The following is a 26,039-nucleotide window of genomic DNA, read 5'->3' on the forward strand; positions in this document are numbered from 1 at the left end:
ACACATGTGTTTTGCTATGGAGGACATCACTAAAAATCTCCCCATAAACTTCCCGCTGGAAATGTGATTGAACTGTTCAAGGAAGGTATCAACAAGTGATATTTTCGGGAAGGAAACCAGCGCTAAGCGGTGAAAATCTTAGTGAAGAATCTAGGCAATCAAATCTGTGCCTCAAGAGCGACATGCTGCTCGTGCAAGCATTAAAAGCATCAAGCCTCGTTTTGAAACAGAGACCAAAAGCAGCTAAAAAATCCAGAGAGTGGCATGAATAAACGCTATGACGTCATTTGGCAGGCGAAATAAGCCAAATGGCGTCATAAGTTTAAGGTTGCTAAGAGTGTTGTGCTGCAAAGGCGTCACAGTAGTGCAAATTATTGAATTAGCAACTGGTTGAAAATAATTTGATAATTAATCTGATAATTGGAGTCCATCATTGACATAAATCAAGCTATTATCGGAACTTTACATCATGATCACCAAAAAAACGTGAGGTTATTCCAATCTTTTATTTAAAGAAGAAATGAACTTTCAACTTGTATTTAGTGTTTTCGACTGCGACATAAGGACTATTGTGGTGTTTTAGTCAATCCTGGACACCTGTTTTCATCTTCCTGTCAGTCAAGCATCTTCCGCCCTGCACATTAATTTGCACTCGCGTAATTTGCAAACTATGTTGATATTACCGAGGTTATAGCAAGGAGAATAGAAAATTGGCTCTCCCCCGGCTCGCAGTGGCATGCAATCTTGCTGGGAACTTGAAATGCCATTTAATCAGTCCGATTGGCACGGTTTAACTTCGCTTCTTCGCTTCTGAAGTCAACGAGGAGCTATACATGAATTTAGTTACACGAAGCAGGCAGATTTATGAGGTTGCAGTTACAAACTAAGCGGCCTTGTGCAAAGCAGTCGAGTTGGTTGAAGTTCTCCCATTGCGCAATTATTAATCAGCTCGTTAATTCTATTCAATAATTAGTGTTCACAAAACAATTTTGAGGATTTCATTAGTCAAGAACGCAACCGAGAGATGGCAGCCGAAATGCAAGAAAACCACGGATGAATGCGAACTCTGCATTTCAAGAAAACACACAGGACTGCCAGTGAGGACTATGGTTATTCGCCGTTGTTAGTGATGGAGGCTCTAAATTTGTTCCACAGACTTGTACCTGGTCGCCAACGAAGGTATCGTCTTCGTTCCAAGGAAAACGTAAACCGAAGCATGGACAGCATTTTAGATCGACTTGACGGTTCGAAACGACGAGCGACTTACCCAAATTCTGAGGTAAATATATCATTACCATTTTCCATTATGCCAAAGGCGGTATCATAGTTAGGGCACGATGCAAATCATGGAGAACTAAAGAGCATACCATTTATTGTTTGGCTAGGTTCTGTGTAGCATACACTTTTTATATATGCCGCCTGGATTAGAAAAACAGTTTTTCGAATATCACTTTCCTTGTCGATTATAGGGCCGGAAATATTGTCGAACTTTGCGGACAGAGTATGCTGCTTCAGGTTTTGATACGTCTATGTTTCGGTTTCAACCGTTTGTTCTCTGTTGATTCTGAAATAATATATTTCTTCATGTAAAGAAAGGATTAGCAAACGGTTTTGTATCATTGTTACTGCATGGTGCACACGCGACGAAAAAACATTTGGCGGACTCAGCTTGGGCTGGCGGTGTTGTTGCAAGTTGGGTGTAGTACAGTCCTCGACAGTTTATCGGTTTTCTTGTGGCAGGAACATAACTTTTATTAGATGAAAATAGAATGCAACTGTGAAAGCTTTGATCGGGAATAAAACAGAAGACTTCACAAACTGAACGACAACGAAAATTGACCATCGCTCTTTCGTGTTTACAGAACGGACCGATATTGATCGGTGTTGAAAACCTCGGATTAAACCTTAATTTGGTAACCAAATTTATAGCCAGGAAAATGCACAATATCATATGTATCAGAAAAAATCAACTGGAAATTTCACGATTGGAAAATTCACCAATGTATGATTTCGAATGTTCGAGTTTTCACATCGTGAAGATTAAAAGGCAATACCTCAAGTTTTAGTCAGAGAATAAACAAAAGGGTTATTATGAACTAAGGTGCTCATTTTAAACTACATTATACAATTCACGGCCAGCTGATAATGCTGATCGATATAGCGGACTGGATGGAGTTGTCAAGGACAACACATCACCAAACGGAAGTCTTAGAGCAAAGCAGGTGCCCAGTGTTAATGTATATTATTTGTCATGGTATGACAAACCGCCACAAAAACCAATAGCTATTCTAACTAGGAAGAATTGAGCCAACCATTTAGATCATTGAGAGCCAAGCTGGGCACGTACACTTCGTGTTCAAATAACTTAAAACCGACTACACAGCAAGGTACTTGAAGAGAAAAAGAAAAGAAAAAGAAATTAAAAAAACCGATCCTCTCCGACTGCAGATAATCATCTAAAGTGCGATGCGTTCTGTCTTTCTCAAAATATATTTAAATCCGGCAGTTTTAACTTATTGCTGCGGTCCCGTTGTAATTTCCGGGTGTGATTTCATAAACCACCGATCATCAGCACAACAAACTCCATTTTTTTTGTTCAATTTATATATAACCCTATCCTGCGCGGATACGCGTACTAGAAACAATTTCGCAAACATCGATAATGAAGAGGAAAGTATAAGATAAAAAAGCAACTAACAATATTTTTTCGCCAAGTATTTCGGTATACTGCTAAATTAACAAAACGATCGAAAGGAAACGCTCCTTTTTAAAATTGTTCAAGGTCCCTTTTCCGTTTCTTTGTTTCGGTTGTTTTGTGGTTTAATCTGGACGCTTAGTGATAAGTGCATAACCGAAAGGTTGTTTAGTGCGGCAGTTAAATATATCAACAAATATTGGCACACTGACGCCGGCTCTTGATTAGTGAGGCGCTGAGAGTATTTAATATTTCATATCACTTTAATTTTGAAATTTTCTTGCGTCTTCTGCCAAAAAAAGGGGAGTTGAGCCATACTTGTCCTTATATAGTTTCGATATACTCTGATTCAGGTTGATTCCTTCACCACTAATAATATGAAAGTCATCTCTGTTAACTGGTTGCCGTTGCGACAAGTTGTTGCCAGCTTTCTCCGGGCATCATTTCGAAGGCTTGTCTCATTTACATGAAGTATTAAAGCTTGTTCAGCTAAAGGAATACAAACCATCGATTGTGTCACAGAAAGGTGAAAGCCTTTTCACCTAGCCCGCGCAAAACTTTCAGTTCGGTCCTATTTCAGTTCTGTTCCCGCTTTTCTCACTGCTCCCAGCTAATTACAAGCAAGTGGCTCTTGTTATAACCTAACAGGTTAGTTTTCACTTCGCTAATTCTAGTTTCGATTCGTTTTGAAACAGAAAACCTCGGCACTGAAATATAGGCACCTGGCAACTTAGTCACTCAGGGATTTACGTAAACGGTGGGTTTAAAAATAGGGCTGGGTATGTGTGGACAATACATCACCCTGAATATGTCAATAATTTATTTTTAGAACCATAACTCTAAATTTATCTGTTTACTTTTAACGCTTTAAATCTAAAGATAGCTTCCAGCAAAACCACGGAAATTGCAATCAGCTGAGACAAACTGGGTAAACAAGAAATACAGGTTATGTTCATAAAACCAGGGAAGGATCTGGACTTTTCTTCAGTTCTAATTTCAGATAATTACCGACAAAAAGGATTACATTGCTAATGTTTCTTCTGCTGTTATTGTGGTGGGAGAGAGTGAACAGGCTGGGATCGAGGATATAGACTAGTCCCACTAAGAGAGTCCCAAAATGAGGAGCCTTAAGAGGTCCTAAGAATTGAAATTATCCCGCGTTCAAACATCCTCGAAAGAACGAGCAAACATAAAATATAGAAATCTAAAAAGAAAGAAAGAAAGAAAATAAAGCAATCTTAGTTTATAAAAAAGTGAGAGATTGATTTCACGACTCAAGGAACTGAACATTTTCTGACTTTTTTTAGGGGCAAAAAAGAAATGTTTTTGACTTCACTCTGATTTTTTTTTTTAGTACAGAAGACCACATAAGTCTTTTCAAGAGATCTTAGTGGAACATTATTTTCAGCGAAAAACATCCTTGAACAAGATCACGAGTGAATACTTTTGACATTACGTGACCGGTATTTACAAAATTGTCCTTGACCTTTATTAACTCTCCCTCCCGTCCCTCAAGTTTTTTTAGTATCACGTGTCTAGAGCCCAGTGTCTTCCTCTGCGTAATGGTAAAAATTTGGTGACTGAATCATGGAGGGTGGCCGGGACTAATTTTCCACAAGCGAAAATGGCTCTTTTTCCGACCAGACGTAGGTGCTACCTGCTAATATTCCGTGTTCTATTTGTTCCCTATCTGCAAACATAAGCTGCGGGCTGTCAAGAGGCTGAAAACCGTGAAAATGTCGTCGAATGGAGTGGCAGTGGCGAAGGTACTCGAGCAGATCCAACTCGTGCAGGGTATGATAGACATGAACGCTTCCAGCTTGAACAGTCTCCGAACACAGTTTTCCACCAACAGCGACTTGATCCAGCAAGAAATTCGCACCCTCGAGGTAAACATTATTGCTTCAACTACACATTTAAGGCGCACTGTGAGCTGTTAGAAGTGGTTCATTTAACGGCTTTTGACATCACATTTTGTCACTTGCCGTGGGGGAAGCGGTTTGGGATAAGTTATATTGGTGCCTACAGCTACGTAAACTAGTTTCGAAAGTATTGATATATACTATTATTTTCGAGTGTATGGCATTGTATGTGATTTTAAAATCGTCGATCATCTGCATAACACCGTTGGAAAGGCTATCAGACATATTTTGCTGTGCGATTTCGTTTGCGACGTGACTTGCGGACGTTCTTTTATTGATGTTTACGTTATAGTGCAAGCAGATCTTGACACGAAACCTTGAATGTTTATTCGCGGTGGTTAAGCAAATTGTTGATTAGCGGCTTTACTTCATTTTGTAAAGATAAATGACCTGTTTGCAGTGTGGGATTAGGAAAGATCTGGAGAGAACAGTATTTCTACTCGTACTCGGTCGCGTGTTTCGCATCTTGTCCTGGAAGATTGCTATTAGACAGACTGTAGGGATGATATCGGCTGCAAAATTCGATCTCGTTTGTTGTCAAGCAACTCGATCTTCGTTCGAGACATTTATCTCTTAACACGAAAAAGGAAATAAAAGTTTTATTGTCAATAAAAAGATTAAGTGGATTTGAAAATTCTTGATGTGCAGCTACATGTCTCAGTTTACATGCAAGCGTGCATAAAATCAGCTGTGAACGACTTACACCTGTAGAGACCAGTGTAGCAGCCTTAACCCTTTTACAATTCCAGTAAACGTATTTTTCTCCCCGCTACCTGCAGGAAAATATTCGATCGTGTACGTTTCTTTTTTGTCAGGGAAAGCTGGTAAAATTGTTTTCACGACAATTAGTTGCCAAGCAGAAGTGTAATGAAGATTGGAACCACAACGAGAAACTCCGTTATTATCCTAAACTGGAACAGTGGCTTCAAGTCGTGGGAATCAATGAGGAGGCAATCAAGGTACATGTGTATTATTTTATGTGTGCACTATTTCATGTATTCCACTTCAACAAAAGAAATTCCCCCAATTTGTTGCATGTTAACTAAATGCATTTGAAAGCTACAGGGTATGCACTATTCTTCCCACTCCACCCCCAGTTGAACACAACTGTGAGCCAGGAATTTTTGCATATTCAAAGATTTTTAAAATCATGACAATCACATGCAAGTTTAGCTAGTTTTATGTGGTTCTGAGCTGCCTGTAGAAGGCAGCACCAGGCAAAACTGTATACACGCAGATGATGCTCACCTGACCATCAATGTAATCCAGCTATGGGATGAGGAGTTTTGTCAAGTTGACTGATGTGAAAGAAAATAATGGTTTGAAAGCGGGGCGGCAAATTAACTGGGCAACCAGTTTAAATATTTATTCATGTCAGCTGGAAATAATATTTTGTTGTGAGATTTTGAAAAAAATTCTGAAAATTTGTTAGCTTCTCAAGGTAATTTATCCCCAAATAGAGTTAAAGATATGATTTTCTTTATTTGTATGTGAGATTACTTGTAAGTTTGACAATAAATTTAACCAAACATAAACAGAATGTATTATTTGTTACTGATAGAATGAATTCCTGTTTGCCATGCTCTTCTGTCATGTAGGATAAATTTGGTGTTAACAAGATCACTAATTATTTAAATTTTGCTTACTTTCTTTTTAAAGGGAAAGCTTTTGTTCTTGTGTTCTTTACAATTTCAATATTTAATTTTGCTTTGGTCGTAGGTTATTAATAATTATTATATATCCATGTTCAGATATTTTAATTTTTTTTTTTCAAAATATAATGTAGAACTCAGCATTTAACTGGTAAATGTGAATGTACATGTTTGTTTTTGATTTATTTACATAATAAAAAATTATCTTCTAAGAATATGAAAAAATAGCTGCAATGATTTTAATTCACTGAGATCTCACTTATTGCTGATATAATAATAAGTTTAAAACTTTATTGTACCTGTACTATCTGACAGACAGTGAACCTGTAGCTGTTGTTTCCTTTAAGGATATGCAGGCAAAGCCTGTAAATTGAACATAATTTGTTGAATAACATAGCATCCCTGTTACATATACGCTATCCAGCCATGCTCCAGTTAACACGCTGGAAATTTTCCATGTGGCTTTTTGTTTGTATATGTGTAATCAGTTTCTTTTGTATGGCTGATGAAGCTTCAAATGTAAGCTTACTTTCTAACACTATAGTTTCCCTCACGTACAAATTGTTTACAGAGTTGTCACTAAGTTTTTAATCACCTGTAGCCTTATTCTTCACACCTGTAGCAAATTTGTTATGTTATGGGTGAATTCTATCAACAACAGCCAATTTCACCTGTAGCATCAAGGGAAAATCAAGCATACTCAGCCGTAACAGATGCTACAGGTTACGGCCCTTAATGACAGCCCTGGTTTGATTAGAAGTATATCTGATCACTTTCTTGTGTATGGCTACTGAACAGGGCCATAGCCAGAAAGAAAAAAATTGTGACTGAGGCAGTGTCCATGGTTACATACGCACGTATACTGTATACACATATTCAAAATAAAGAAAACTCTCTCTTGCTCTGTGCGAAGCTGTCAAGCCATTGAAACAACAATGACCTGTTAAGAAAAGAAGGAACAATACGTTAGCTCATACATACTAATGAGGCATATGCGCGCATACTATATACTGTACGCGTATGTGTGTATATGCATACATGTATAAGTGTATTGGGCTGACACAAATTACGCATATATTTTGGTTTGCTTATATCTGAGCTGCTCTGTAAATGCTCTTTGTAAGTATTTGGGGTGTTTATGATGACTATCTGCATATACAACAAAAATGAAAAACAAGTGCCTTAGTTTGCTTGTTACTCATTATGGTCTCGCTGAAGTTACAAAAATTTAAATTAATGTAAGTTCATTTTCAACACTTTCATGCAAATTCTAACACAATAAATTTTGTGTTAGGTAGTTTGAACTTGCATGGGGTGGGGGATGGGTTGCTTGTCCTGAAACATTTTGAAAATCTGTGTGGGTTCAGGTGTATTCTGGTGTGTTTCTAACACACACAAGGGATTTTGTTGGTGGCCACTGTATTAAAGACAGCATAGTCTGATTTTAGTCACCTGTTCATTTATTTCTTTGGAAAGATCAGATCATGATTACATACATGTAATCATTGGTGAAACAAAACTTAGGAGAAATAAGATTTGTGACAGAAAGTACCTGGTGCAAATGCTTGAAGTAGCTTTTGACTTGTATTGGGCGCTGGTTTATTTTGAAAACCCTGTATTTATTTATTATATGGCTTGTGTTTGTTGCTGATATAACACACACTCTGATTGGCTAATTCTAGAGTATTATTCTCCCTGCACCTCATTGTTTCTGTGCATTACTCAATGAAATGAAAACCAGTGTTATTCTTTACCAACCATCTTGTGGCACTTTAAATTATTTTGTCCAACAGTTCCTTTGATTTCTACTAAGTTGTTAGCGTTGTTTTCATGTGAAGCTGTGGTGGCCTCATGGTTGGTGCGCTTGCCTCCGGATCAAGCAGTCCCAGGGTTCAAGCCCTGATCAGGGACATTATGTTGTGTTCTTGGGCAAGACACTAAACCCGCATAGTGCCTCTCACTCCACCCAGGTGTATAAGTGGGTGCCAGCGAACTTAATGCTGGGGGTAACCCTGTGATGGACTAGTATCCCATCAAGGGGGGGAGTAGAAATACTCCTAGTTGCCTCATGCTACAGTAACCAGAGATAAGCGCCAGCCTGATGGGCCACTTGTATGCAGACTTGAGCTTTACCTAAGCTGTTTCATCTAACATCAAAAGTAAAATCAGAAAGAACTTAGATGCATGTACATGTAGCATTAAGCTTTTTGCATCCATACTGGAAGTTGACATTAAACTTAGAATTTACAAAATATCTCTAATGAGTAAAAAAGTACATACACAACCAAAAAACAATATTGTCTACATGTACATGTATATATTTTTTCGTTCACAGAATTTGGAAGAGAAGTGTAGTACTGTGGAAGGCCTCTTATCTTTATCTGACGAGAAAGTTAAAGCTATGCTTGAGAACTATGCTGATGGACAAGAAGAAAGTAGAAGGTTGATTGCTGCACTGAAACATCTTCAGGCCTACACAGGTATTATTGTAACAGGAAAATTCTCTTATTCCACTTTTTAGCCAATCAGCAGTGTTCCAGATATGCAGTGGGTCTCAGGTCAAAAAAGCCCACAAGGTCAGCTACGAGACTTGACAAATTAATAGAAAATTTATATAATGACTTGGTGGGAGCAGTGGAAATTGACCCGTTGGAATTCCAGATTTAACACCTGGAACCCTGGATCAGACAAATTTTAATTATGTACATTGTAGCTGTGATGAACACTATACAATTAGTCTTTTGATATGCATTTCCTCTTTTAAATTATTGTATTAGTTTGCACATGTACATAATAATTATTATATAATGTTTGATTTTTTATTTATCTTATTCTCCTAGGACAATTTTTTACTGTGACAAGTGCTGTTTTAGGAGTAACTTGTTAAACTTTAAAGATTAAAGTAAAGAATAAAAAATCACAGCAGTAGAAAATATATTAAACCTTTCATTTACATTCTATTCTGAACAATGACACATTGCTAGAGTTTAGAAAACATGTTTTGGTTGCTTTACATGTAAGTATCCAAAAGTGGTTCAATGATGTTTATTACTTGATTTTATAATATATTATGTGGCTATTATAAAGAACAGTTTATAGTACTTACAAAACAAAGAAATGCTTGTTATGAATAATTAGCTAATTACAATTTATGTGGTACTGTGGAAATACACTGTGATACTAGAGGAGCACTGTCAGTGTTGTAGTGGATTATAAATTAAAGATGTGAAACAGAAATATCATGTAATACCCAAGGGTTCTGTCAAACAACGCGATAAAATGAGCAAATCCTTAAGTTATCTCTCCCTTTACATGTAGATGCAAAAACATAATTTAAAAGATAATAATACATGTAATAATACAAGTTGTAAACACATCCAGCTATTATTTGAGGAAATATATTACGTCATGTATATATGAAATTAAAAAAAGAATGCATTATAAAATGTTAATTTGTATTATACAGTCATATAATAATGATTTTGTGGTTGATTGTTTGGAGGTTGCTACAAATTTTCATGAAAGTCAAATCATTATCAACATGTTTGTTTGTCCTGTCAAAGAACGTCAGAAACAGGGCCATAAAGACAGCACATCAGATATTTACTGGGATTCTTGGGACACTGGCAAAACACGAGAAAAGAGCACCAGCCTTTCCATCAGTCCTTCAAAGCGGTCATCATGCTCATCAGTCACCTTGGACAGTGATGCACCGTTATCATCCCCAAGCTCAGATGCAGGCACAGAAAGCTCCAGGCTGTCGACATTGTCTACCAGTGACACTGATGGTGGCCTCAGTCCCAAGCACAATCCTCAGCCACCTTACTTCATGAAGAGAAGTGTCTCTGATGATGCAAATTTAGGTACAGTATCTACAGTGTAGGAAGGACCACTATTTGGTAATAAGACTGCAAGCTTAAAGTTTCTGTTCAATGATAGTTGGCAATGAGGGAAGTCCTTGATACTCAGTACTCGATTCTGTTGAGTATCAAGCACTGCAAATCAAGTCTGGAGAATTTAGTCGAGTCTTTTGCGATTGAGAGAAAAAATTAACTTGTTGACCACTTCTCTCCCAATCAGTGATTCTTTGATAGACTACTAATAATATTGTGCAAATGGGCTGCAACTCAGGTGAAGTGCTACAGTAAAACCAGGTTAAAGTGCAGGGGCAGATCAAGGAATTAAAACTTGAAACCTGAATCAACGAATAATAATGATTGTTTGAGTTCACTGAATTTTACTAGAATCAAGGATGGAGAATCAAGTCATGCTTTGAGTGCATAGAGACTGAATACTCAACTTGATACTCAATTCTTGATTCTCCCAAGTTTTGAGTATCGTCAACTTACATTTGCTGGATACCATAATATAGTGGTTGACCTGCATTGTACTACACCTTGTGGTAAATTAATAATGCCAGCAAAACTGATTTATTGGTGACTTACTGATGCGCCTTTGAACATTTTATTTTTATTTATGGTTCGTCTTTTGCCGTAACATGGGGTCGAAGAGATCCATACCTAATGTTTCTATTTTATTTTTTTGCACAGGGAACAGAATATTTATCCACAGTGAAAATCCAAATTTAACTGTTGGGAAAAAGCGTGGAGGAAAGCTTGAACCTGTTACACCTCTCACTATAGAGATTCCAAAAAGCACAAGTGGTGACATCTCACTTCATTCCCAGTCTGATTCTGAGTCAGATCATACTGCAAGTAAGTCAGTCTCCTGTTGTAATAGACTTTCCTGTTATACGGTGTACATGATGAACATCTATATGGACAAGGTAGTGGTTGTCTTAACTAATAGTGCAGTGGAATGTCTGCCATACTCAGTGCTTTGAACCTCATCTGGCTCCAGAACTGAAGTATTATTTGTACCTGACCAGTGTCTTCATGTATGAAACAAGATCTTTGGAAAGATATATTATTCTTACTTACAGTACAGTGTCTTGAGAATACAATTGGCAAAATTGCTTGGGAAATTATGTCATACATGTACTGTGTGTTGTGGACAATTTGACTGGTCAGCATTTCATCAACAGTTAAAAGCTGGATGAGTTAAGTTTTTTTCTGTCAATAACTACACTGTGCAAGTACACTGTAGGCTACAATCATGGACAAAAGTGTTGACACATTTGAGAAAAACAAATGCTTTCTATCGGCGTCCTTCCGTAATTTCAAAAAACGTCTTTTTGTTGATAGCCAAACCCCCTCTCCCCCTTTTCAATGTTGAAATACGTTCCGTGGACACTGTCATGTGGTTACAACATTGAAAAGGGGAGAGGGGGTGGAAATGTGAAAATTGGAGATTGAAAAACTTGCGCATTCAACAAAACAGGTCTTTTTGGGGGAGTGTCTCAACTGCTTTTGTCCATGATTGTAGGTCCTGTGCATTGTGTATTTTTCACTTGCAATGCTGACTTCCTTTTGAAAATGTTGCCTGCTTTATTACTTGTATTCGAATGAATTTTCTTTTTGTTTACTCTGTTTACTCTGTCCTAGGTTCCCATACGATAGGTTCTCCATCTAGGTTTGTTACTCACTATGGTATGGGGCATACAATAAAACACAGGTATGGTCCGATTTGTCATTTGTTTTTATCTTTACAAACTTTACAAGCGTTCTGATGCATACAGTCATGTAACTGTACATAACATCTGCTATCAAATACACACTGTATATGTATACTGTATGTCTGGTTATTAGTACAAAGGTTCAAGAATTTGTTCTAACCCAATGACAGCAAGTGATTGTTTCTTTCTTGTGTTTAATTGCTACATTTTTTATTTCAGGTTTTCTCAGAAGACATTTATGGTTAGCTTGGCGTGTGATTATTGCCATAAACTCCTTTTGGTTGGCAAAAAGTGCAAAGAATGCAAGTAAGTTCATGCAAGTGTTTTCCTTGTAAATTTTAATGAGTTCCTTTTTTTCGATTTGCTGTTTTTGTCATTGCTTATTAGACAAAATAAATTAATTTGCAAACAACAACAGCCCATCAGAGGTGAATCACCAGTTTAATTTTGCTTGCTTCTCTTTTGTGTTTTGCTTGATAGGCTTAAATTTCACAAGAAATGTGCTAAGTTGGCTCCTCCTGCATGTGGGCTGCCAAAGGGGTGTGGAGACTTTTTTACTGCTCAGCTTCGGAGAGGTGAGGGCAGAAGCAAGGCAGCTAAAGTGGCTTTCCATTCATTGCTGTAAATAAAACACTTATGGGTGTGAATTTATTTTTGTCTGGTATTATTTCCACCCTGAATTGGGAGAATTATTTTGATAGAAATCCGGTTGGAGTGAACACCGTAAGAGGTACATGTAATGCAGGAGATTCTTGATTAAACTGAGACAGTTGGAATACATTCAGCTGTGAGTGCAATTCTACTTTGATCACAATAAAATGAGATGGTGTTCATGTATGTAGTCTTTGTAATACAGGACTTCTCAAGGAGTGTTGTTAGCATTCTACTGTGTAAGTCATCACAGACAAGTGTTTTATTGTCTTCTTTTGCAGCCATGAATTATAGCTCTTTGCCTATGATACGTCCTCGTGTAAAGAGAACAAACTCAGAGCCATCCAGCATTGCCCTTCAAGTTGAGAGATCCATGCACGAACATGGCAGGTTGAATGCCAATCGTAGCCATGGTGATTTGAATACAGTTGACCACAAATCATGGTCTGCGGGCATTCGCAATGAGATTCCTTCTCAGTTTATCAAAGGAACAAGTGGGGCAAGTGGAACAAGTGGAGACTCATGCTCTACATCATCATCTACATCATCACCGCCATCATCGCCTCTTCCAGCAAATTCAGCCAGCGCCAGCCTGTCGGCACAAGAAGAGCTTGATCAGTTTCCAGAATCACATTTTTCTTTCAAAGGTCAGTCAGCCATTTTGTTCTAACTTTGTATTCTAACACATTGTATTCTAAAGCATTTTATTTAGCTCCTGCAGAGTCTGTCTGAATGACTATATACAGTGTGCCATGTATGTGTAATAAGCAAATTTTATCGTAAGAAATATAAATAAAGGAAATGAGTAAACCTAGGAGCTGAAGGGGTTGATGGGTAGGGGTGGGGGTAGGGTGAATGTTGCTAACTGTACTTGTATAATTATGTACATTGTATGTACATTTAGTTTTGAAGAATGGCTCAAATACAGCTCAACACATGAAAAGCAAAAACAGAACTTTCTAAAGACAACTGAAAATGATGTACAAATAATATTATTTACGTCCACTGAACATAAAGGGCCAACCCACACACGACCGCTCTCATGTGCCTTTGATAGCTCAGTTGGGAAAGCATTGCACCGTTAATGCAAAGGTTGTGGGTTAGAATTTTATCAGGTCTTTTTTTCCAGTAGTGTTATGGCAGCATTCGCAGCTATCATCATGTCTGCATTATTTTTTGAAATGGTTGTTTTGATAGTACAGTTTCTTTGAAATGTTGAAGCATAAATAAATGTTACATTGCTATTTGCATTGATTAAATTTCAGCACTACATGTAACATGTACATGTGTACTGCAGCGTATTCATTATTTATAACTAATAATTGCAATTATTTGGATGTTCCTTTTAGATGTATCAAGTATGACATCTTCCTTGCAGAGGTACATTTAAAAAAGACATGTAGTTTGCCCTTATCCTTTACCATTACTTGTTTATTTAGAACATGGACATGTATTGTAAGTTGACTTTACTTAAATGCAGACTTTACACATCAAATGATGTTTATATGTATACTGTAGGTTCACATTTTGATAATATGGCTTACATAATTAATGTTGTGTTAGTTCACACAAATGTTTGCTTGCCATACCTATCTACATTTATAGCATGCCATAGAAAATACAGCCAATAAGAATACAGGAAAGCTGTTGTATTATAGTATACTCAGCAGTATTACAGCCAACCTTCGCATTGTGTGCTAGATTGATTATGTGTCCACTGTATTTTCTATGGCATGGTTTAAAAAATTTATTTTTTATGGTATACCATGGAATATTCTGCTTGTATTTTCTTGGTATACACACTTGCCTTGGATACTCCTTGACATACAGTGTACAGCTCAAAACTGTTGCATAACTAAGTATGTTCACTCTTGTAATGGTCTAAGCAGCAAAGGAGCTGATGAAACTTCATTATACTGCTCTCTTAAGAAACATTGATGTACATATACAATGTATGTATTTATATGTGTTGATTTATTTCTAATCAGTGATGAAATGATTGACTCAACCAGCACATTGGTGAGGACAGAAAGTGTGAAATCACGGCAAAGCAGCAACACTACAACAAGCAATGATTCGGTGAGTTATAAGTTACATGTACACGGTGGTGGATACAGACCTTGAGCTAAGAGGAGGGGGTGGTTGTTTGCCCTGCCGGCTTTTCTTCCCTCTGCTTTTTTTTTTTTACCAGGGTCCCCCTAGATCGGCCACTGGTACGTGTATAACATGTAATCCAGCTTCTCTGAATGAGCTTTTTGTGATAATGTGCTAATTTATGTGCGAGTGTACAAGAATGCATGAACAAGAATGTGCACGAGTGAATAAGAGCATGAATAAGTATGTCGTAATTTATGCGTCCTTAGTCAGTTGTATCATGTTACGCGACGGTTAGGATCTCTTAAGCATTAAAGTGTTTCTTCTTCAAATGCTCTTGTTGTGCTGTTAAAGATCTGTTAAAACACTTTTGAAAAGTGTACCCTAGTGGTGTATGCATTTCCTGGATAGGATGATCCCATGCATGAATTACCCTCACCCCTCTGGGAGGGAAGTTCTCAAATAGTTCTTAGAAATGAACGGCAATCACTTAATAAGAGATTTACTATTATATTTTGAGTCTCACTGCTTATGTGGCCTGTGTCACAGAGAGTTGATAATACTGTAGGTACAGTACATCCAGTATATACATCTAGGATCTCATGACACATCCAACTACACACAGGCTTTGCTTAAAGTATGCCGCAGCCCCTTAATTAATTTATTGCTGACTTAAAAATTAAGACTTAAGTTGATGGAATTGAATTTAAATATTTTGATGTGTTACTTTACAGACATTGTCAGGAGAGGATGTTCCAAGTATTGAGTCTCTAGACAGTCAAATCTCTGATGTAGACCCTGAGAGCAAAACATGGGGCAGGAGAATGGTCAAGGTTACTTTTACTTGTTATTGTTTGACATAAAGTTTGTTCTAAAATTTTGAAACACTGAATTTTTGATTGCATAATTGTTGTGAGTAAAGGGATTTCCCACTCTGACAACATTAAGTCTAATGAATTACCACTTACAAACCAGGGTCAAGTTGTACAGTGAAACCTCGCTTAACTGGGCTTCCAATTAGTCAGACACCATTATTAAAAGACACTAATAATAATTATGTATGTAAACCTTTGCTATGAACCAGATACCAGGGAGGGTTTTGACCAGAGAGTGTCTGCTTAATAGAGCTTTGACTGTATTTGAACAATGTTAAAATGTAAATTTGCAAGTGCTTGTACATAATTATATACGTGTACAGTAAAAGCGTCATCGTTCATGTAGCTTCTATGTACCAGTCAGGATTGACATTTTGTTTTTATACAGACATGTGCCTGTTATGTAATTAATTTTTGTCATTGTTGGGAAATTAACTACACATATTTTTCTTTGTGTACTTTTCAGATATGTTACTCTGTACTTTGTTCTTGTTCCCATTTGTCGTGTTTGTTGACTCTTCCTTCCATTTAACTACCTGCAGCACTTATAAGCTAAACGCAGGCTAACGTCCATAAATCGTAATTATTAAAATTGAATTAATACATGCACAGTGATTTCTAAATCCATAACGTTAATAATGTCAACATTAACTTTTGCACACTGAACCTAACAACTTAATAGCATTTACACATAGTAATTCACAGAGTCACCGCGTGGTGAAAACCGTTAGATTTATTCATTCGGATAAACTTGTTGAACTAATTGAGAATTTGTGTGCCTTTTTAATGAAAGGTTGGAAAAGCGTACATGCTTTGGGACTTACATGTGAGTGAATATATACCTTGAACAGTTTTGAAACTTTTAAAATTATGGTGCCTTGCATCTAATAAAATATGGTAAAACTATTGTGGTGATAATTATTTACTGTCATTTGAAAAGGGAAAATTTCATTAAACACCATTGCCCATGCTCGTCATACATTCAGGTATTGTTCTAACTTGAAGGCTAGATAAAACAGATAAAAATGGTTAAATGTAGACTAACTTTATTTACAGATGACGTACGTCTTTTTTTAACTTTTGCTTATAAAGTGGAAATGAAACTAAATGCTAATACTAGGGATTTAAAGCGTAAACACAAGTGCAATCAAAATGAACAAAAAAAGAAAAAAAGAAAAAAAGAAAAAAACGTTGGACAGAGATTAATTGATTGATTGATGATTCGTTATTCTAAACAAAATCCCATTTGAATGCTTGCTTGTCAGTTCTTATTTTCTTGTATTTCTATTATGTCCTCTTTTGTATAAAACAATTACTATAAATTGCTTTTTGTATCTATATTCAGACCAATCTGTATATGACATGCTTGGTCTAAATACTTCGTTAAAAACTCCCCTTCACTGTCCTCCCTGATGTCTCCTTCATTACTTTCTTCTTCCCTCTATCCTTGTTGTAAGCGCTTGATGTAGGTCTGCATGCAGGACACGATTCAAAGCTTGCAAGGGAAAAGGAAAGAATTATTTGTTGCTTCTTCTTCAGCAAAGAGGCAGCTTGATGTCTGAGTGGGTGATACCATTTGAAGAGTTGGCGATCGCATGGAGTCCTCTAGGCAGTGGCAGATTTGGAAAAGTTTACAGGCAAGTCTATGATGTCCATGTAGTGAGCTGAAATGGCTTTGATTATGTGATTGTGTAAAAATTCTTTTTAAGATACTGTAGATACAAATGTAGTTATGTACAGCTGTAGATACTATATTATTTTATTCTCGAAACAATTGAGGCTTGCTAAGCACCTACAATCCCAGACAAAAGACTTGGGACACGAAGCAAGTTCTCCCCTCCCCCCACTTTCAATGTTGATAATCAGGTGATTTTTCCCTTTTTTGTTGGAGAAAACGCGATATTTTCCAACATTGATTCGGGGGGAAGGGGGATACGTGATACAGCTCAAGTGTCCCAACTACTTTTGGCCGGGATTGTCTGAAAGAGATATCCGAGGAATTTTCCAATAAAGGTAACGCCAGCGATCGTCATGGCGTCACGATATTTTAGAATTTGATTTCGGCTTAATGACGTACACTTTGTTTCTGGAAATTGGACAGAACTTTTTTACGTTAATCTAGATTAAGGTTCGGTGCAGATATTCGTGGAACATAACCCGTAACCGCCTGTAGCAGAACGAAATTTGGGACTTGCTTCAAGCAAAATGGCATTTAAGGGAAGGTTAGAGCTCGTGTCTATTACTTAAGACATTTTCCAGGATTATCAATTCGCAAAGTAGCAGATCTTTGTGTTGTTTAACGGAATAGTGTTAAATAAATTGGCTTAAACCCAATGAAATGCTTATCGGTGTAGAGTAATCATATATATCACCATTACACGCGACACGACAGCTTCCGGGTTCCATGTGTTTTATGAACGCGCACGAATAACCACAACGGTTAACCACAACGGTTAACCATTTGAAAGTCAGCGTTTTGCAACCTCGCCTTCCCTGTTCTTCCCAATTGGCAGAAGGTTCAAAAATTTCTCACTTCACATTATTTGAAATGCAGGATGGAAGCAATTTGGTGGCAAAATAGTCGAGTTTGACACTTGAAATACGGTTAACCGTTTGCCGCAGACAATAAGTTAACTACGTAACTACCCTTTTTATTTCAATTGAACGATTAACCATATAAACCTTCTCGGAAAGCTCTCTGTTGCTAGTTCTTGATCCCAGACAATGTTAAATGGTTTTTCGTAATTCCTATAAAGCGGAAAAAGGTATAATTCGAATGACACGTAGCAGTTTGGAACCAAAAAGTGTTACCAGAATGGTTAACCGTAAGGGTTAATCGCGGCGGTTAACCCGGTGGCACTTCTGAAGCCGAAAACACACCTCGCTTTATACGCTTTCCGGTATTAGAGGGGAAAACGAAGAAAGACATGCATAATTTAACCGCGTTTAGGTAGCAGCACCGCTTTATTGCTGCCCACAGATTAACTCCGCGAAACGGCGAGGACACGGGCGAAAATATCCACTTGCCCGGCACCTACTGTTTCAACCGAATTTGCATCATTTCTGTTTCGCGCCAATCAACCACCCCTCTAAAAGACGTAGACAAGGTCGTATTTTTCAGTGCAGGAAATAGAAACATCCTTTTTAAACACAACATCTTGTGCAAAGTTGCATTTCACGGGCAAGCAAGTGGGCCGTTTGCCCCTCAAGAGGCAGCAGAAGGTCATGCCACGGACTTACCAATCACCTACCGTAGAAGGTCATTTAGAAAGATGACTTTACGTTTCTTAGTGCCCGACTAGGTAAAACTTGTCATTGTATGTTGTTTCTTTTTAGTAGCGCTCGTTAGCTGTACCCGCGAGACGTTACAACTCCCCTCTTCTCCAAGCTTTGTTAGAGCGAGTGGTGTGACATTCTTTAAATTCTTCTTTCAGACAATCCCAGACAAAAGACTTGGGACACGAAGCAAGTTCTCCCCTCCCCCCACTTTCAATGTTGATAATCAGGTGATTTTTCCCTTTTTTGTTGGAGAAAACGCGATATTTTCCAACATTGATTCGGGGGGAAGGGGGATACGTGATACAGCTCAAGTGTCCCAACTACTTTTGGCCGGGATTGTAGCTTAAACAGCTAATGGGTCGAGTTACAAAACTTGTAATTAGCTAAAAGAACTAACGTGGAAGAAAAAAAATAAATGTTCCAAACGAACCATAACTATGCCGGATGTCTAACTACGGCCGGCAAATGGTCTGCCGAACTACACTGTACATTGTGAAGAAATACCACCTTTTGTCCTACATTATGTAAAATTATGGTAATAGTGAAACAATATACACTTTCAAGGCATTACAACATGAGAATCACTCGCTCGAAGATGTTTGTTTTCCGTTGTGTGATATGGTAGATGATGTCTGACGCGTTACGTTACGTGATAAATGTACATGTACCTTTCGTGATGCGTTATAATTCATGATTAAAAAGTATGAAAATAGTGTGTGCACTTTCCGGGGAGTAATCATGTCAATCGCTGTATTTTGTAGGGGCCACTGGCACGGCGAAGTGGCAGTCAAGATGATCGAGATTGAGAATCCAACAGAAGAACAGCTCAACGCCTTCAAGTTCCAAGTTGGGACATTTCGAAAGACTCGCCATGAAAACGTCGTGCTATTCATGGGCGCGTGCATGGATCCGCCAAAACTCGCTATCATAACCAGGTAGGCCATAGCCTTCATGTAAGCCTCACTGTGTCATACCTGCTAATTCGCAGACAGGAAACAACGAGGGTTTTAGGATAGGGGAAAAGCTATGAGAAAAATGGGTGGGCTGACAGGGTCAGGCTGTGTATCATTGCGACAAAAACACACAAGAGAGTGGAAATGTGTAATCCAGTTTCATAGAATCAAACTATTCATTTTTAATATTAATATGCAATAATAAAGATAAGACCCTTTTCTACTTCTTTCACGCAAGATTAGGGTAATCAAGGATGATAAAATGGTGACGTGTGAAATTACGAAATTATTTCACTGCGTTTTGTCAAAATTCTAATAAATTTCCCTCGCCTTTCAGACCATTTGATTGCCGTTTAATATCGTGGTTGACAAATTAATTATGCGTACAATCCTGGGTTTTCGGACTTGTTTATTGTATCGAGAAATTTCGCCCAAACGTTGTCATGGCTATAATTATTTCGTAATTTTACATGTGAAAATATAAATTGTAGCTGAAATTTCGCGCGTAATTTTTGACCCATGATATTATTAGGGAAATGCTTTAACTGTGTTGTAGCTTTCGTTTTCCTTGATTGGTTCGTTGAAGCCGTAAAATTCATGTTAGTTACGGGCTTATATCCTCCACCAGTAATATAAAGTAAAGCTTGAACAATAGTAAGCGATCAGTGTAATAGTTCAGGTCTTCATCAGTGGCTTATACGTTGATTTTGGGAAGGGGACAGGCAACAGGGGACGGAGTGGTTCTCCATTGCATGTAGGGTTTCCTTGTTATCTCATTATGTTGACAAGAACATCTTATTTGTGTCTTTGTAGTATGTGCCGTGGATTTTCTCTTTACACACACATACATGTGAGAAAGGATAACCTTCCACTGCCCAAAATCGCGCAGATTTGTACTCAGATTTCTCAGGTAAGAGACGTTTTCCTTCCATCTGTCACGCTTTAATCTGTAATTTTAGGGCGGGTGTTACCTGCTTTTCGTCCTTCCACTCAGAATAGGAAAACGAACCAAATGTTTACATAAACTCAATAGATACGTGTAGCTTGCCTTCTATGCCCAAGTTTGAAAGCGCATTGGCGTAATGGGCAACAGGTTAGTCTCTGCTTTTAAACTAAGTCCGTGCCGAGCGCTAGCCGGAATGATTGCGATGTGTGCTCTCATCATCCATGGGTGTAAATGGGTACCGGTGAATTTAATGCTGGGGTAACCCTACGATGGACTAGCATTCTATTCAGTGGGTGGGGTGGGGGTAGAAATACTCCTACATGTAGTCGCTTCATGCTACTGAAATCGGAGAAAAGTGCGGGCGTGGTGAGCCACTTGGCTCGTATGCAGACTTTACCTTCGACAAACATTTGTGGTGGCGCACTGTTATGTATAACGAGACAGAATGCAATGAACTGGCGTCCCATCCAGCGGGGGGGGGGGGGGGGGGGGGAGTAGTAATACTCCTAGTTGCTTCTTACTACTTCATGTTACATACAATTGTAAAGAAGCCTAAAAAATTTTTCAGGGCTTCAAAAAGAATCGAACCCATGACCTTCGCAGGACTATTGCAATTCATTACCAACTGATCTAATGAAGCCACACATTGGGAGAAAATTCCAATTGTGTTTTCATGTTTGTACGTCAAGTAATGTATTATCATGAAATCACAGAGTAAATTCCGTGTTGATTTTCGCGCCTGTACGGTGTGTTCATGTGTATCCACAGGGGATGGGATATCTTCATGCTCGAGGCATCGTACACACTGATCTGCGTTCAAAGAATGTATTTCTGGAGTTGAATAATCGCGTGGTGATCACTGATTTCGGCCTATTCAGTGTAGCTGGCCTGACCACCAAGTCGGTCAGACCAGGGATGCTGATGATCCCAGAAGGATGGCTGCCGTATTTAGCTCCTGAAATTCTTCGCTCGCTGACGACGCAACAAGACGCGCCTGATTCGTCGCAGTTCACCTTTGCAACCGATATGTACGCCTTCGGGTAAGTCACAGTCACGTGTCACAGCAGCGGGTATAAACACTTCAGTCCTAAGCAAGCTGTTTATAGTTCTTTTCTCCAGTAAAGGAGAGCTCAGTCACAGTATTTTGAGTTACTTTGGCCACGTACAAAATTGCCTTTAAATTGAAGGAAACCTGAAAACAATAGTTAACTAAGATAGAAAAACACCAAAGAGTTAATAATAAACCACAAAGGAACAAGGATAGTTCAGGATGGAAAAGATTAACACGGATTACAAACCGCGAACTTGAAGGATTAAGCCTACACTTTTCAAGAAACGCAAACCGTGACGTAGTTCCTTTAAACTACTCCTCTTTCCCTTCGGTTTCAAGTTAAGTTGAAAGTGAGCGCTATACTTCTTATCCGCCGCACTGAAGCTAAAACTGGAGTAATCACACACTCACAGTAGTCACACACTGAACAGCACACGGATACTGATACAAACCAATGAGAACACAAGCATGAACATGTAACCGATGGTAAGCGCGGGAAAATGTACGAAGGGTGGAAAGCGCGGGAAATCAAGTACGGAGTGCCGGAAGTGACTGGCAGGGAAAAAAAAAATGCAGAAGCAAGTTTTGAACTGAAATTGTCTGCGGTTGGTTTTTTTTAGGACTGTTTGGTACGAGATGTGTTCTGGCTCATGGCCGTTCAAGAAACAAATTCCTGAAGCCATTATTTGGCAAGTGGGCAAAGGAGTGAAACAATCACTAGCGAATGTGGATGTTCCACGGGAGGTCAAGGTATGTTTTGACAAAGTTTGGTTTTAGTACTGTACAGTGGGGGAAACATGTGCTATTGACATGTGTTGTTAAAACTAAGTCATGCATCATTACATGGCGCAGAATGCGATTGTTATTGTTGCTTTGTTTTTTCTCGACGTCCTTACAGTGCAAGGTTTTCTAAAGTAATCAACAGTATATTGGCATAGAATTGGTGGGCCATGATAAGTTAGGAAGCTCAATATTGGTGATACTCGAGTCTTTCTTGCAAAGAGAGAGCTCATGTTGTACTGTACGAACAGTTAGCACTAGGGACATTGAATATTCTTAATTCAAACCAGTTTGGACTGATGGGACAAGTCGCACAGATTACATGAAGAGACTTGCTATTGGACTCGCAATCAAAATTATCCTCTTTCATTGCTGATCCTAGCAGCGTGCAGGACGCGTGCCACATATGAACTTAGTAAATGGCCTAGTTCACTTAAGTCTCTGTAGCTCAGTGGCTAGGGAGTATCCAACCGGTATGTTTAAATCCGGCCGGGAACTCTTTTTCTTTTTCCTCTGTCGTACACTCGCGGCGCGCTGAACATTTCATGTTTCGCCATGATCCAAAGGTTTCACGAATTTTTCTCATTTTTTCTTTTTCAGGATACTTTGACAGTTTGCTGGGCGTTCGAAGCAGATAATAGACCCACTTTCAGCAATTTACTGAGAACGTTAGAAAGACTACCTAAAATAAGACAACGGTTACACAGAAGTCCGTCCCAACCTTGTACTGTGGGAAGAGGGGCTGAGGCGCTTATTTGAAGTGAATAGTAGACTCAAGGAAAGGAGGGAAAACTTCGCTGTCTTTCGCTTAACCTCGTTTCCAAGATCCGGGATGTAAGAAGAGCCTGGGAATGAGAATACCGGCACTGACTGCTAGAGGATAGTTCAGTGTGTCACAAACGAGTTTGCAGGAAGCGACTTGAATTGAATTAATGAAGTGCCTATTTCATAACTGCGGCGCTGTTTTCTCTTGACATTTTAAGCCAAGATGAGCGTCAAATTTCTCCTTAATGTTGTCGATACATTTCATTAATTCCCTTTAGGAGAATTTGGTTGGGCGGGAAATTGTGGTGTGATCGTCCTCTTAATTACCTGCCAATTGTAATTTATTATAGGAAGGTTTGGAGAAGTTAGTAGTTGATTACTGAAGGCAATCAGTGTATTTCTTCGTTGGTGAGATGTCAAACGAAAGCAGGTGCTTTTTGAGTGAACAATGGTTAGGTTTCACTGTTCTCTTGCCATTCCCGGCTGGTTTGGGTTTGAGCAGCCAGACTAGTATTCGGTGAAAGCTTATTCAGGAAAAATTGTTTTTGAAAAATTTATTGGCCCTAGCCTTCGACGTCCGACAGGATTATAAAGTTGTATCAATGTTCACAGAAGTGCTCGTGCAGAGTTCTTTTCATAAGCCATCGCTTCTGTTCCGTGAGAAAAAAAATTGTAAATAGATCAAGATTGAATGTACCTCCTTATGAGATGAACCTCTGTACCACGCGAAAAGAAATATTTTCTTGTAGTTTCGTTCTTTCCTTTTATGACTGCTTCGTAGAATTTTCCTGGAAGTATTGCTTCATCCACAACAAAGTTTGAAAGAGTTTTAAAATTAGTTTTATTTACGTTGTGTGAGGAAACAAACGCTGCTGTTTTGGCGCCCCACTTCTTGCACTCTCCGAGCCTAAAATTCGAGCGACACATTGTATTCTGATGGCGCATTACTACAGGTTAGGGAAACGTGCTTTAAATCTCTTTCTCGATATCAATTCTCAGTTCAGATTCTTTTGTCAACTTGTATGTGATGCGTTCACTGGTGTGGTCGGTAATTAAGCAGTCATTTTCTGTTTCAGGAAATACGAGAGTAATTTTCGCCAAGAGGAATCGTTGATAACGTGATAGAGAATCTTGCTAACTCAAAACGTGTCTCAAATGATCAAGAAAATTCAGGTCTGCTACGTGTGCAAATGTTTCAGGTAATTTTGTTTTTAAAATTATGAATTAATTACGGGCGGGGAAAATAATTGTAAGAAAATAGTGTCTTCAGCTAAGGCCCGTGGTCTTAAGAAAATTTAATTTATCTTAAAACAAAATAAAACAATACAAAAGAATTGACCAAATCTGAATGCAGGTCATAATGCTAAAGTGTGCCTTGTATTGGGACTTCATTCCTTGGTACGCAGTCTTATTATCCCTGTTCTGTACCACTTCCAAAAACGCAAGACAGTTTAACCGCAAACTTCAAATCTTTGTTAAAGAAGGGATATAGCATGTAGGTCTGTAGTACTGCTCTTAAGCTGACGTCTAACGCGGACGCCTCCTGTTTAACTTTACCTCCTTTTTGGTGTAGGACATCCCTGCCTGTGGAAGGTGGGTTAAAGCTTGTACTGAGCGTGTCCAATCACCAATATATATGTACTCCTTGTGAATTTTCGTGTCAAGAATGAGGATGAATTTCAGGGTACCATGTACATCCGTTTGAATTGTAGATATCATTTTGTATCTTACATCGAGCCCTGTTCAGGGATGTAAATAAGTTTGTTGGAGTCGACCTACTCCAGCTAAAGAGAAATTGTACAGTTTTAAGAGAGCAAGGTTTGCATGATTTGTAATGTAATATTTTCTTCCAGATCAGTGAAGCGCTGTGTTAAATCTCGTAAATTATTAGTTACAGTTTGCAGTCTGTCCTTTAACTCTTTCAGTCCCAATCTCTGAATATTAAATAAGTTTGTCTTACTGGTCATGGTTGCTTCGTGTTTTCTAAGCTCGTCGTATTGACCGGAATAATGTTAAATAAGTTTTGATACCTGCTACGAAGGCGCCAACTCGACCGCTCTTTTTATGGGTGACTGGTCCGGTAGCGGTCCGTTAGGTGATCAACGAGGGCAGATTATCTGTTTCTATCTCGCTGCCCAGTTACACATTCGCAGAGTAAAGGAAGCGGTATGGACCACATCCGAACAAACTAGCCTTTGTGTAGGCTTCGTACACGCAAACTCGCTGTCCACCGACTGGGGAGAATAATAAAAAGGATTTTTCTGCCCAATCAGGAGCCAGCATTCACAGAGCTGTTTTGGAACTGGCGGGCTAAGCCTCCGCCCTAGGGGTTCCCCGCTGTCTCTCCAACTTTTCTCTTCCGAGTTTCGACTTTCCCTTGCCCCCACTAACAGCTCCTGGGTCTCCGAGGATGCATCCATCCGAAGCCAAAACTGCCCTACCGTCCCAAAAACGGGCGAACCTAGGTGTTCACTCGATCGGGACCCAGCGGTTCCAAAACTGGACCTGGTATTTGCGGGGACGTTTAAAACACCAAATGACGAAATGAAGAAATGTCATTACGGTCAGCCTAAATAGCGTTTCGGTTAGCCTAAATAGTGCTCAGGTTAGCCTAAATATCATCGACTTAAGGTGGCTCCATAAGGTAATCATTTATGGCGTTGCGCGCGCAAGTGTTATGTTTTGATTGTCGTTTTTGCGTTCGTTTTTACACCGAGTCCTCTCAAACTAATTACATGTAATAAGCAACGATTAAATAGTGTTTTACTATTATCTTTGTTGAAATTATTGGTTTTAGTCTT

At 38.6% G+C, this 26,039-nt stretch overlaps 1 protein-coding gene across 2 annotated transcripts; it reads left to right on the plus strand.

Annotated features, from left to right (window-relative positions):
* Window positions 1-678: 678 nt before the first annotated feature.
* On the plus strand, window positions 679-25,202 carry LOC110041701 (kinase suppressor of Ras 1-like). 2 transcript variants are annotated; one of them, XM_020747009.2, is made up of 20 exons: window positions 679-1,279; window positions 4,399-4,584; window positions 5,433-5,576; window positions 8,605-8,749; window positions 9,833-10,132; window positions 10,820-10,984; window positions 11,774-11,843; window positions 12,064-12,150; window positions 12,325-12,419; window positions 12,777-13,142; window positions 13,845-13,875; window positions 14,484-14,574; window positions 15,324-15,422; window positions 16,258-16,290; window positions 17,004-17,101; window positions 19,505-19,678; window positions 20,510-20,606; window positions 21,411-21,682; window positions 22,314-22,443; window positions 23,074-25,202. In XM_020747009.2, the coding sequence occupies exons 1-20, from the start codon at window positions 1,058-1,060 to the stop codon at window positions 23,230-23,232; spliced, it is 2,964 nt and encodes a 987-aa protein (XP_020602668.1). In that variant the 5' UTR covers window positions 679-1,057; the 3' UTR covers window positions 23,233-25,202. The 2 variants fall into 2 exon arrangements, with proteins under 2 accessions (XP_020602668.1, XP_020602669.1); XM_020747010.2 differs by lacking the exon at window positions 16,258-16,290 and having other exon boundaries at window positions 680-1,279.
* Window positions 25,203-26,039: the final 837 nt, after the last annotated feature.

Source organism: Orbicella faveolata, unplaced genomic scaffold (genome assembly GCF_042242905.1).
Source record: "Orbicella faveolata isolate gen_17 unplaced genomic scaffold, um_ofav_v1 contig_47, whole genome shotgun sequence".
In the NCBI taxonomy this organism is placed as follows: Eukaryota; Metazoa; Cnidaria; class Anthozoa; order Scleractinia; family Merulinidae; genus Orbicella; species Orbicella faveolata.